The sequence below is a fragment of the Haemaphysalis longicornis genome, unplaced genomic scaffold, assembly GCF_048455015.1.
Source record: "Haemaphysalis longicornis isolate Haplotype H1 unplaced genomic scaffold, Haemaphysalis longicornis Haplotype H1 scaffold_9, whole genome shotgun sequence".
NCBI classification, from domain to species: domain Eukaryota; kingdom Metazoa; phylum Arthropoda; class Arachnida; order Ixodida; family Ixodidae; genus Haemaphysalis; species Haemaphysalis longicornis.
In genome coordinates, this window is record NW_027526460.1 from 101,351,570 (window position 1) to 101,364,438 (window position 12,869).

At 49.9% G+C, this 12,869-nt stretch overlaps 1 protein-coding gene across 3 annotated transcripts in view; it reads right to left on the reverse strand.

Annotated features, from left to right (window-relative positions):
• The window catches only part of Su(w[a]) (suppressor of white-apricot), a 50,161-nt gene that overhangs the window by 22,639 nt on the left and 14,653 nt on the right, over positions 1-12,869 (reverse strand). For all 3 annotated transcript variants that reach the window (XM_077684193.1, XM_077684195.1, XM_077684194.1), the window contains exon 6: positions 1,763-1,836. In XM_077684193.1, coding sequence (XP_077540319.1) covers positions 1,763-1,836 — 74 coding nt within the window. The remainder of the gene's footprint in view (positions 1-1,762; positions 1,837-12,869) is intronic.

Here is a 12,869-nt window from a genome sequence, read left to right on the forward strand (position 1 = left end):
ATTCATTTCACACAGTTTTAAGCTAGGTACTTGTGCTATCTAACCTGAAAGTCTAGGCTGACAACAACAACGAAAGAAAAAGAAACCCTTGTGAGAGAGTTCGTTTGAGCACAATGTCACCTGAACTCACGCAATGCCTCCGTGGCGGTGTTTCGTTCGTGCAGGTTTTTTCCCCTAGAGCAGCAAACACAATGTGGTTTGAGATCTCGCAACAAAAACACGGCACTTGAAGAAAAAAAAAAATCATCAAGAGATTACGCGGCAAAGAGAGCGAGGAAACCATGTAACGTACAAGACAGCCGGCTTCCGACATTTTGCACAATCGAAAGACAAAAAAAGTAAACACCTTCCAGCTTCTTTCGCACTGCGGCAGAAACTAGAGGAGTGCGAAAGTTGTAATTGCATGCAAATCTAGAACAATCAAGCAGCGATGGCTCTTTGTAAAGCCCTACAACAAGCTAAGCTCCGAGCTTCAGCCACAGTCCGAAGAAAGAGGAAGGCAGCCCAGTTAACCAGTTCAGACTTATGTCATTATTCCACGCACATTTATACTCCTTTTCCAATGCCCCGCTGTCCTCAAGCTCTCACTACATGCTTCAACTACACTACCAACAGCAATCAAAACTAACTGGCCAACCCCACAGCTTGGGAAAAAGTCTGAGCATACCAAGTAAAGTTTTAGCATCCAACATCACTGCAAAAACAGCCAGTACAAAAGACGCTTGCAGTGACCTTCTCTCAAACGTTTTCCTTCCCAGTAAATTTCATGTTGGCAAAAATTATAAGCGCCGCTTCCAAGAAGTAACACAAGCTGTTTGTGCCTTGGCGCAGCAATTTTTGGAATACTACTGACAATAAGCTGTTTGCCAATACTAGTGCCAAAGCTTGCAGACGTGCCTGAAGTATGAAAGAGCGCAATTTGAAAAAGGTTGCACATGTGGCTACGGTTCTTCACGTTTATTGTGCAAAGGGATTGTTCTACGCACATCACTGAGTGCAAAAACTGGTGCACACACCATTTCACAAATGCAGACAAAGACCTTGTCTAATTTGCCTTCAAGCATGTTTAGTCTTGCTTTTGCCAAAATTATCTAAAGTCTGACGACTCAACGCTTACCCCGTTTTATTCTAAAGCTCTAACTGCCTCTTTTCCCAAAGGAACTCTCCCCGAAGTGCATAAAGACTTATTGAGGACACTTCTTTGCTGTGTCTTATACGCAGCGTGTGCCGTCGCCCTCAAACTTGATTACCAACAGTTTCTAAAGAAAAAAACGGAAATAAGGCTCTTTGCACAGCTCCCCGCCACCCCTTCCCTAAAGGTCTCCAGAAACATTCCTAAAAAAAAAGAATAAGGAAGCCAAAACCGACACTAACAGACTAACTTGAGTAAGTTGAAACCTGACAACAATCGAAGGGAGCCAAAATTTCTCTAGGCACATCGCTCGATGCTTCAGGAGACTGGCTCACGTTCACTTCATCCCGAAACGGTCACTCTTAACGAACTCAACAGCCGGAGCGTACTTCCTGAAAGCGGCACTTACGACCTCCATCCACAAAAGACCTCACCAGCATTTGCACTCACAGCAACATAAAAAAATCAAGAGAGAAAAAGGAGACAACGGATGTGAATGACTAACCCTTGTCCTTGCCCATCACACATTGACCTGCTGCAAGGCTTTCACAAAAGAGAGCACCAACAAAAAAGGCCACATGCACTGGAACCCAGTTAGTCAGAAGAACAACTAGGGCAGGGGAGGCTCACCACAGCCGGCGTCGATGCCGCGAACAGGCTCGGGTGCAGGTAGTGGTCATCGTCATCGTCCGACTCCTCATTGCCTGCAGGGGGAAGGAGGGGTACCAATGCTTGAAATGTCGCTCGTAACGCCGCACACGCTCACGTATCATCATCACCACCAGCCTGTCTACGCCCACTGCAGGGCAAACGCCTCTCCCATTAATCTCCAATTACCCCGGTCCTGTGCCAACTGCGACCAATTTATCCCCGCAAACTTCTTGATCTCATCTGCCCATCTAACTTTCTGCCGCCCCCTGCAACGCTTGCCTTCTCTAGGGATCCACTGTTACCCTTAGTGACCAACGGTTATCTTGCCTTCGCATTACATGTCCTGCCCACGTCCATTTCTTCTTCTTAATTTCACTCACGTATACTCAGGGAACGACAATAGAATTTCCCACTGCGCACCTCATCACCGCAGCAGGCTGTTACTCCGCCCCGCGCAAAGAGTGCCTTTACGCGAGTACTTTAAACGCGACATGAGTCGTTTCCGTGATTTCTCGCACTCAATCTGCTCATAAATTCCTGCAGCGATGACAAACAAGCTAGGTGTGAAAAAGAAGACAATGTTATGCACTAAATGCAATCTTTTTTCAAAATGCGCGTGCGTGTTGACATCCGGGTCCGTCACTTCAGCAGAGTGATGCACTACGTGAGCTACTGTATTTTCGCGCGCATAACCCGCACCAAAAATTCGAAAATTTCAAGGGCAAAGTAGAGGTGCGCATAATACCGTAAATACCCGCGTATAATACGAAGTTTTCTTCTAAATATTAGCGTCCCAAATATCAGCCTCGCACTATATGCGAATCCAAACAAAAATTACAACAAAAATTCCAACGTTCCGCTTCAAGTTTTGGTTTCGGTATTGCGGCGGGGCTGCGGCTTGGCTTTGTTGCTACGTGGCCATCCAATTCTAGCCCTAGCCAGTGCTAGCCACCCATTTCTTTGTTGATGGATTAGTGTTTGGTTCGGCAACACGCATGCGCTCTTGTGAATCACGCTTTGCGAAGTTCTCAGCAGTGGAGTACGAGTATGTTGGGGCCACGCAAGTAGAACTCCGCTGCCTTCAAACGAAAGGCGATTTTAGCTGCAGAAAGCGTCGGTAACAGTGCGGCCGGGAGGCAGTTTGGCGTCACCGAGGGAAGCATTCGCAGATGGCGACGACAGAAAGAAGCCCTCTTCGCGTGCAGCGGAACGCGAAGAAGCTTTCGCGGCCCGAAGAATGGGACGTTTCCGGAAACTGAACTCGCGCTGACGGAGTTCGTACGAGAACAGCGAGCTGCGCATCTGGCTGTGAGTGTGGAGCTCATGCAGGCGAAGGCTCGGGAGCCTGCAAGAGAAAGAGGCATTCCAAGCTCTACCTTCAAAGCGAGCAAGAACTGGATCCATCGCTACATGTGCCGTGCTGGATTTTCGCTGCGGCGGTGAACTTCGGTTTCGCAGAAGCTCCCCAAAGCATTCGAGGTGTTGCTGATCGCTTTCCAGCGCCACGTTATTGCGTTGCGCAGATCGAAGGACTTCCACCTAGGCCAAATCGGCAACACTGATCAGACGCCAGTTTATTTGGACATGCCATCGCCCCTCACCGTTCACGAAAAGGGGTCTAAACAAGTGTGTGTCCGGACCACCGGGAATGAGAAGACGCAAGTGACCGTCATGCTGTCGTGCACGGCAGACGGCCACAAGCTTCCTGCCTATGTGGTCTTCAAGTGCAAGACACTTCCTAAAGGTGAGGACCTGCCAAGAAATGTCATCATGAGATGTCATGAGAAAGATTGGATGAATGAGGACCTCGTCCTGGACTGGATCAAGTCGGTGTGGTGCAGCCGGCCCGGAGCGCTCTTGTCCTTCCCATCTATCCCCGTGCTGGACGCATTTCGCTGCCATTTGGCTGACTCTGTCAACAAGCTGCTGCGCGATTGCGGCACTGAGCTCGTTGTCATACCGGGCGGGATGACATCGCAACTACAGCTGCTTGATGTCTGTATAAAAAAACCTTGAAGGATTCAAGGACGTTGTCAAAAGGTGCTACGCCGAGTGAGTGCGCTCAGGTGAGCCTGCTGTCACACCGACGGGACGGCTGAAACGGGCATCGCCAGCCACTCTGTGCAAGTGGATTGCGGATGCGTGGGCGAGCATCCCACAAGATCTTGTCCGTCACTCATTCAAGAAGTGCGGAATATCGAATGCCCTCAATGGCACAGAAGATGAGTACCTTTGGGAGGACACCTCGGACAAGGAATTGTCGGAAGAAAGCGCGGCCGAGGATGACAGTGACTGCACTGCAGGGACTTATCCTCACTTGTGTGATACGAGCGTAAACACCGCGCCGGTAAACTAACACCGCTAGGATATGAACCAATAATTTTTTTTTCCAATTTTGCATCCCTAAAATATTACCTCGTATTAGTATATTCGGGTTCGTATTATACGCGGGTTTTCACGGTAAGAGGAGTTCCTCCTTTAGTGCAGCTTCACGGCAATGCGTGTTGTGCCGTGAAGCTCCTATGCAGTAAGCCTTCCATGGCAGCGATTGCACAAAACATACAAGGTCAAGGAAGAAAAAACAAGGACGACCGCGTTCTAACTGAATTTTATTAGTGAATTGTGACTTGCCTTGCAGTCAGTGCATTCTACATGCTAAATATACGCTTTTTCTGTCTACATAGTACTGTGATATGTTGCTTGAGCAGCAGCTTTGGTGCAGCCTTTCCTGTATCAAATGTACGGGCAATACGCGAGGATTTTTTCTTTCTTTCCCGGCGGGCTGAAAGGGGGGGTGTGGATTATATGCAGGGGCGGGTTATACACGCGAAGATACGGTATTGCCGTACTTAGTTTGTACCCGAGTACAGTCAAACCTGAATGTAAAGAACCTCTACATAACAAATTCCTGGATTAAACGAAGTTTTTCAATTCCCCATTGCCAGCCCCATTGAAACCCATGTGTTTGGGATCTCTATGTAACGAAGACGTTGCAACGGTCAACCTTGGTGTAACGAATTCACCACGCTGATGAGGCATCGTTTCTTGCAAATTTTTTTTTTTTTGTAAAATTGGCTGGAGAAATGCACTAATTTAGCGAGCTTCCAGTGCGTTTCCAGTGTCAATGCGGTGTCGGTAATGTGCTAGGCCTGCCTGTCGACGTGTAGTCACTAGTCTCCACTGCTACCTGTGAAGTCGGTTTGTCGGTGATGCGCTCTGCTGCCAGAAAACGAAAAGTTTTGTCTTTTCAAGGCAAGCTCGCAATTTTAAATACCGCCTACCCCAGCGAGAAAGAAGAACGTCGCCGCCCGGTACAGTATCCCAGCTGGCACGCTCTCAACAATTAAGAGTGCGGAAAAGAGCATCAAGTTCCCAGAAAGGCACCCCCTTTCAGCATAAGCTTGGTCCTTGAAACGGGTTAAGGCGCCGAAAATTGTCAAAAGGCTTAAGTGATACTTAAGCTACGTTTGTGAATACGGGGGGAGTTGAGCTTGCTTCTTTGGAGTGCCGTGCAGTGACTAAGTTTGTGGGAAAGCAGCAGGCGCAGATAACACGGTTTTTCACTGTGAAATAATTAGCTCACCATCATTGATGTCTAGCATTTTGGTTTCGTTTCTGCTTCATTCACGCGAGCCTTAACTCGAAACCTGCATGTAACGTTTACCTGGATATAACGAAAAATTGCAAATTTTTGTGAACTTTGTGTTATCCAGGTTTGACGGTATAGCTGATGCATTTTCTGCGCGGGACATTGGGGCAAGAATGAAAATAAAGAAGAGGACGGTTCAGGGGTCGACAGAAAGGAAGAGAAGGAAGGCGAGCAGCGTTCGGACTCCATGTTTGTAGGAGATTAAGATTTTCAGTGTGATGTAAATAGAACTTTTCTTTCTGTATGGCGGCTTCGGACTCCTTTCTTCATCTTATGCGGCCAGCCCTGAAGGTACATCCAAAGGGGTCATTCACGGAATCCCCGCTTACGACTCCCCCGAAGACATCACAGCAAGCATCATACACCCGGGCAACCCAACAGCGCTACAGGCGCGCCGCATGGGTCGCACCAACACCGTCCTCATTGTATTTGAAGGCTTTCGGGTGCCACACTACCTCTACTACCGAGGAGCAGAGTACCGCTGCCACATCCATCGAAGAAAGACGGAAGCCTGCCTATCGTGTGGGGCTCTCGGTCACCGCGCCGATGTCTGTCCCAATGCTGACCCTTCTCGCTGCCAACAGTGTGGTGTCCAAGTATCTACAAGTGACCAACACTCATGCGAACCCACGTGCGTCGTGTGTGGAGGCCGCCACCTAATGGGTGACAAACTGTGTAAACAACGTTTCCAGCCGCCAATACATCGTTCACATCCACACACCTCCATCGCACAGCGGCAAGTTGGTGCCGTTCCTACTGATGCATCCCAGAAGCAGGCTTGCCATCCCTCCAAACTTGCCATCCCTCCAAAAATGACAGCAGCCACTCAACACGAAGCCCCTTCCACAGCACGTCTCGCGCCGAACACTTCAACGTACGAGCATAGTGCTGGTGAATCACGTGGAAAACCGCCTCAGCGCACTTCGGGCCAGCACCCCAGGGTAAGCTGGTCAGTTGTGGCCTCCCGCTCTCCTCAAGCTACCGAAATAGCACACCTTAAGCAATTACTGGACATGGTACTAGCTGAAAACGGAACCCTAAAAACTGAACTCAAAACTCTCAAAGCATCCATCAACAGCCTTACTCCTCCCTCAACCTCCACCACGCGGGACGACGCGATGGATACCGAATCCCCCTCTACAACGAAATCAGAAGCGAAATCCCTCAAGTCCTCGACTAACACCATTTCTCCCCCTACTCCTCCTCCTCCTCCTCCTGCAACCTCCACCTCGCGCGACAATGCAATCGATACCGAATCTCACCCTGCCAAGCGCCGTGCGCCCCTCTCTTCCAAACCCACACCAGAATACATCACTAAAGAGGAGATTGAATCACAAATGCGAGAATTCCATGCCAATCTAGCCGAAACGGTAGCTAAACAACTAGAACCTTTTGCTGAACTTGTAGCGACACTCCGCTCTCAGATAACAGACTTCAATGCTCGAATGACTGCATTTGAAGCCAACTGTTCACGACCATCCGCATTATCCAAAAAATCTTCCAAACCCTACGACCGACCCAAAACCCCCGCTGCTCCTGATAATGGAGGTACAGAACATTATTATCTGGCAGTGGAATAGCCGGGGATATCGCCGCAAACGTGGCAATCTCCAGCACCACATAGACTATAAAACCTTAGGCCCACCCCCAGATGTCATTTGCCTGCAGGAGACGGGCTGCATAGCAAAATTATCCGGGTACAAATCCTTTCCAAACAGTGACCCCCAACCCCGTGAAACGACCATCCTCGTCCATCGTAACCTCCCAGTAATACAACACGATCTCCACCTTCCCACACACATCGACCATGTTTTCATCGAGCTCATTCCTCGATCCAGTAAACGACAACAGAGTGTGTTCATATTAAACATATATAGCAGCCCCCGACTACAGCACCGTTTCCACGTACTCTTTAAACAAGCGATCACTCTAGCAGGCAGACATCCCCTTGTAGTAGTAGGCGATTTTAACGCCCACCACCCCGCCTGGGGCTACCCAAGAGAAAATGTTAAAGGCCGCCGTCTCTGGTTAGACTGCCAACAGGAAGGTCTCACCTTACTCACAGACCCCGCATACCCAACTCGCTTAGGAAATAGCGTTTGCAAGGACACGTCTCCTGACCTCACCTACACAAAAAACACTCATCCCTCTCCGATCTGGTGTGACACGCAAGCCGATCTAGGCAGCGACCATAAAATTATTAAAATTGAAATGGGCCTACCATCAATACGACACAATCAAAATAAACAGGCCCGAATAACAAACTGGGACACCTTCAGGGCACTTAAAACCGGACATCAAACCCCCACTGAACCCGTTACCATCGCCAACCTCGCAAGGTGGGAAGAAGCTCTACACGAACGCCTACGCAACTCTACACAAACAGTAGACATCCCAGCAGATTCCCCAGAACCTGACTCCAAACTCGCCCACATGTGGCAAGCAAAGGCTAGTCTCCAAAAACGCCTCTCTAAACAGCGGCACAATCGAACCCTTCGAAGGAGAATAGCTGCTCTGGACCGCGACATTGAAAAATACACCCTCCAGCTCCTCACTCATAACTGGCATTCTGCATGCGAGGCTTTTAACTCGCACTTCAATCTTTCGCAGACGTGGAACATTCTCAAACACCTAATTGACCCCTCTTCCACACGCACCACACAACGCCAACTCGTATCCCACATCATACATCAATTCACTGGTACTGACACCGAACTCCTCGATTATATTCAGAAAAAATACGCTCCTGCTTGCCCCACCTTAACTCATTCAAGTTACTGTGGGGATCCCAACCTAGAGCTGGACGCACCCATAACGGAGGCGGAGGTGCGCGCCGCCATCCAACACCTCAAAACCAAATCGTCTCCTGGCCCCGACAAAATAACTAACAAGCTGCTTGGAAATCTAGACGACCCTACCATCGCCGACCTGACTGCACTTTTCAATGAATGTTGGGAGAAGGGGGAACTCCCACCTCAATGGAAGACAGCCAAAACCGTTCTTATTCTAAAACCGGGGAAGCAGCCACACGTTGATCCCCTACGACCTATATCGTTAACATCGTGCCTGGGCAAGCTCTTAGAGCACGTCGTTCTCACCCGGCTCAACAGTCACATCGAAAAGCACCGTCTGCTCCCTCACTCCATGCTGGGGTTCCGACCCCAGCTCTCTACTCAGGACGTCATGCTACAACTAAAACACCACATAGTAGATGCTCGATTCAGTTCCACACATAACACCAAGGCGATCTTGGGCCTCGATTTAACGCGAGCGTTCGACTCAGTTAGCCACTCGGCAATCCTGGAAGGAGTAGCCGCGGCTGGAGTCGGTGCGCGAGCATACAACTACATTTGTAATTTCCTCACGGGTCGAACAGCTACACTCACCCTTGGACAATTGACTACACCCCCGATCCCCCTCGGTAGCAAAGGTACTCCCCAAGGATCGGTTCTTTCCCCCTTTCTTTTTAATATGGCCCTACGAGGTCTACCCCCGCTCCTCAACGCCATCCCTGACCTACACCACAGCATATACGCCGACGACATCACGTTGTGGGTTACTAGAGGATCTGATGGTCTCATTCAAGATACCCTCCAAACCGCAACTGATGTCGTCGAAGCGTATGCTGCCTCTCGTGGTCTGTCCTGCTCCCCAACAAAATCAGAGCTTCTTCTATACAGACCTAAAAGACCAGGAAAACAACCACCTTCCCCACTCTCCCTCATCCAAATCACTACCTCAAACGGCCAACCCATCCCAATAGTTGACTGCATCAAGATTCTAGGTCTCCGTATACAGGCAAACGGATATAATGTAGATACTCTCCGTGCCCTAGAAAAAGGGGTTTACCAGACTACACGACTCATCTCTCGCATAGCTACCAAACATCGAGGAGTAAAAGAAAACAATCTAATACGTCTCGTACAAGCCTTTGTCATCAGTCGTATAGCATACGTCACCCCCTTCCTAAACCTCAAAGTCAGCGAAACGCACAAAATTGAAGCTATGATACGTAAATCTTACAAGCAGGCCCTAGGTCTCCCCGTTACACTCTCAACAGACAAACTACTCTCGCTCGGTCTACACAATACATTAGACGAAATTATCGAAGCCCAACGGGTCTCGCAATTTGAGCAACTCACGAGGAGTGACACTGGACGCCACATTCTTCAGAGTCTTGGTCTCAGTCACCCCACTATCTCTGACACGCACGTCGACATTCCCACAGTCATTCGAGACCAACTGGTAATCCACCCCCTCCCTAAACACATGCACCCGATTCATAACGAGGAAAGGCGCCGAGCGAGAGCACAGGCTTTACACAAGCAATACTCCTCCAACACACAAGTAGCCTACGTGGACGCTGCAGAATACCCAGGACGCGAAGCCATGGCAGCGGTCGTAGTTGATTCATCTCTCCGAACACTAGCCGCCCTCTCCTTCCCTACTCAATGTCCAACCGTAGGCGAAGAAATGGCTATCGCTCTTGCCATTATTTCCAGCCCTAAGGTCACTACTATAATAAGCGACTCCAAATCGGCAATTACCAATTACTCCAACGGGCGAGTTGACCCCCGAACTTTACGCCTACTCCTGCAGGCACGCCAATTCCCGAAACGAAAAATGTACATTGTTTGGGCACCGGGCCACTCCGAACTCCCAGGAAATGAATTGGCACACGAGGTTGCTCGAGAACTGGTAATCCGAGAGCCCAGTGACGCTGCAGAATCTCCTCAACCATTCTCCCATAGGGACCGCCTCCTGACCTACCGATCGGTACTCGATCACTACCGGCTGTCCAGAGCTCGCTTCCCACCACCCGACCCCTCCCTCTCCCGCCGCCACGCTGTTGTATGACGCCAACTTCAAACATCCACATTTCCCACCCCTGCCCTCCTATCACTCTATTACCCCGAGTTACACTCTAACCGATGCCCTCTTTGCCATAAATACGCAGACCTATCACATGTGATTTGGTCCTGTGAAGAAAAACCCCTCCAAACTCTTAAAAAGCACCCCATTTTATTACAAATTACGAACGAGGAGCAGTGGGAGGCCGCGCTGCTCAGCACAGACCCTATGACCCAGGTCTCACTAGCCCAGGTGGCTGAAGACGCCGCAGAGATCTACATGAATCCTGCCGTCGCCGGAAGGACACTGAAGTCGACCTGAAAACGGTCCCACCCGTGGCAACAATAAAGTTTAATCTGATCTGATCTGATCTAATGGTGCCTGGAAACCCGGGAAGGAAGAAGTCGGGGCCATCAAGCTGGCGGAACGAGTCCCAACCAAACTGAAAGCGGCGGCTACGGTGTCCACAAGGTGGACCAGATCTCGGGAACGTTCTCATGACTCGAAGTCATCCTACCTTCGGCCTTTTAGAAGAATGAATCCAACTATGCGGATAAAGGACTGTTCCAATTGGCGGAGCCACGGTGGTGCTGTCCAAATACGACCAACGCGAGGGACAGACAAGACAGCGGCAACAGAGCATCCTCACCTCCAACGATCGCCCTCGATGGGACCTGGGAGCTACTCCGTACACGGTGAGGAGAACGCTGAAACTAATCGCGCAACGAAAGACACGCTACATCAACAGCACGAAAGAAGTTTCACTCGGCCTAGGATGCCGCTTGAAAAGCTGAAGACACAAAGGGACAGAGAAAGGGGAATCGCTCGGAGAGTGTGCAGGGATGCAAGGGCAACATTAAGCTTGACCGTCAGAACCACAGATGTGTGTGACATGTTGAAGAATTTTCTGCGCGACATACGAAGAGCTGAAGTTGTGTTAAGGCTTTTAAATGATGCAATTGAACAGTTTATTGACAACGACTACCTGAATGAGGAATTCACCGAAAACATTGAATATGAAGACATGATAATTGACAGTATGAGCCGGTTGTACCATCGATTAAAAGATGACACGGTTGACACCACTGAACAGTGTAAGATTTGATTGTGGGGTTTAACGCGCCGATGCAACGCAGGCGATGAGGCGCGCCGTAGTGGAGGGCTCCGGATTAATTTTGACCACCTGGGGATCTTTATCGTGCGCCGAAATCTCGTACACACGGGCGTTTTTGCTTTTCGCCTCCATCGGAAAAGCGGCCGCCGCGGCCGGGAATCGAACCCGCGACCTCGTGCTCAGCAGCGCAAGAACAGTGTAAGATAATTAAGGCATGGAATGGATCGGTAACCTTCAAAGAGTTTTTTTATCCACCTAAAGCGTGCTACGAACCATCCGATTCCGAATACGCGCCTAAAGACGTTACCTCGACAGAAACTTCGTTCCCATCACATTTTCAACCACCGCAAGCAAAGGGAGGGACTGCGTCCCGTTCGTTGTCTACACTTGACATCCAAGCTAAAGATGCCTTGTTTTCTGTGCCACTTCAAGAGTCCTCGGAGAATACGGGGAGCTACACAGTCTGCATATCAAGCCGTGTAACTTCTTCCGAAGCCACTTACAGCAAATGTCCCAAGCATCACAATACGAGGGCGCCACCCGCGGAATTCGATCGGCGAGACAGGACGCAAGTATTTGTAGTGAATGGCCAGAGGTTGACCATAGATTCAAAGATTGGCATTGCCCGTAAGGGACGTCGCAGGCTGATGGAGACAGGTCACAGCGGGCGTTGTGGGGAGAGCAAGGATGCCTCACACATGGACAGCAGAATTGCGAAAGCACAACGCGCGAGGAAGGAGCGAAATGCACTAAAGAACTCTTGTCAAGCTGCTGAAGAATTTCCATCTGAATTTAAGACCGTGGAAGATAAGCTGCGAATTTCTTCCTGGATACGTCGACGGCAGCGGTACTCTCGGCGTGTGCCCAAGAGACGAGTGCCCAAGAGACGAGCCCTACTGGCAGCATGGACATCTGGCTGACTTAGCGGTATCGACAGGAACGAAGTTATTGTGCTTTGGGGTCAAAACCTGTACAGTCTATTCCCTGACAGACCAACGTTCGGAGGACCTGTGATTTGCTGTGTTGGGAAGGGGCTACCTTCATTTTTTGTGCGGGGCCGGGAGGATGATGCATTTTCTGCGCGGGACATTGGGGCAAGAATGAAAATAAAGAGGACGGTTCAGGGGTCGACAGAAAGGAAGAGAAGGAAGGCGAGCAGCGTTCGGACTCCATGTTTGTAGGAGATTAAGCAATTCAGTGTGATGTAAATAGAACTTTTCTTTCTGTATGGCGGCTTCGGACTCCTTTCTTCATCATCTAATGCAGCGTGTGGAGGATCCAAGAGGGAAGGCCGACCCAAACACCCGTTCTCGACTGTGAGCGAGGCAGTGGGCGCAGCTTCGTCTTCTTCATCCCAGCTATCGCCCTCTGCCTGTACCCATCTCATTTATTTGCAACACACTCCCCCCCGGCCAGAAAGGCAAGGACTGGCCTTCAAGATGAGCCTTCGTATGGGGCGCCTGAATATTGTC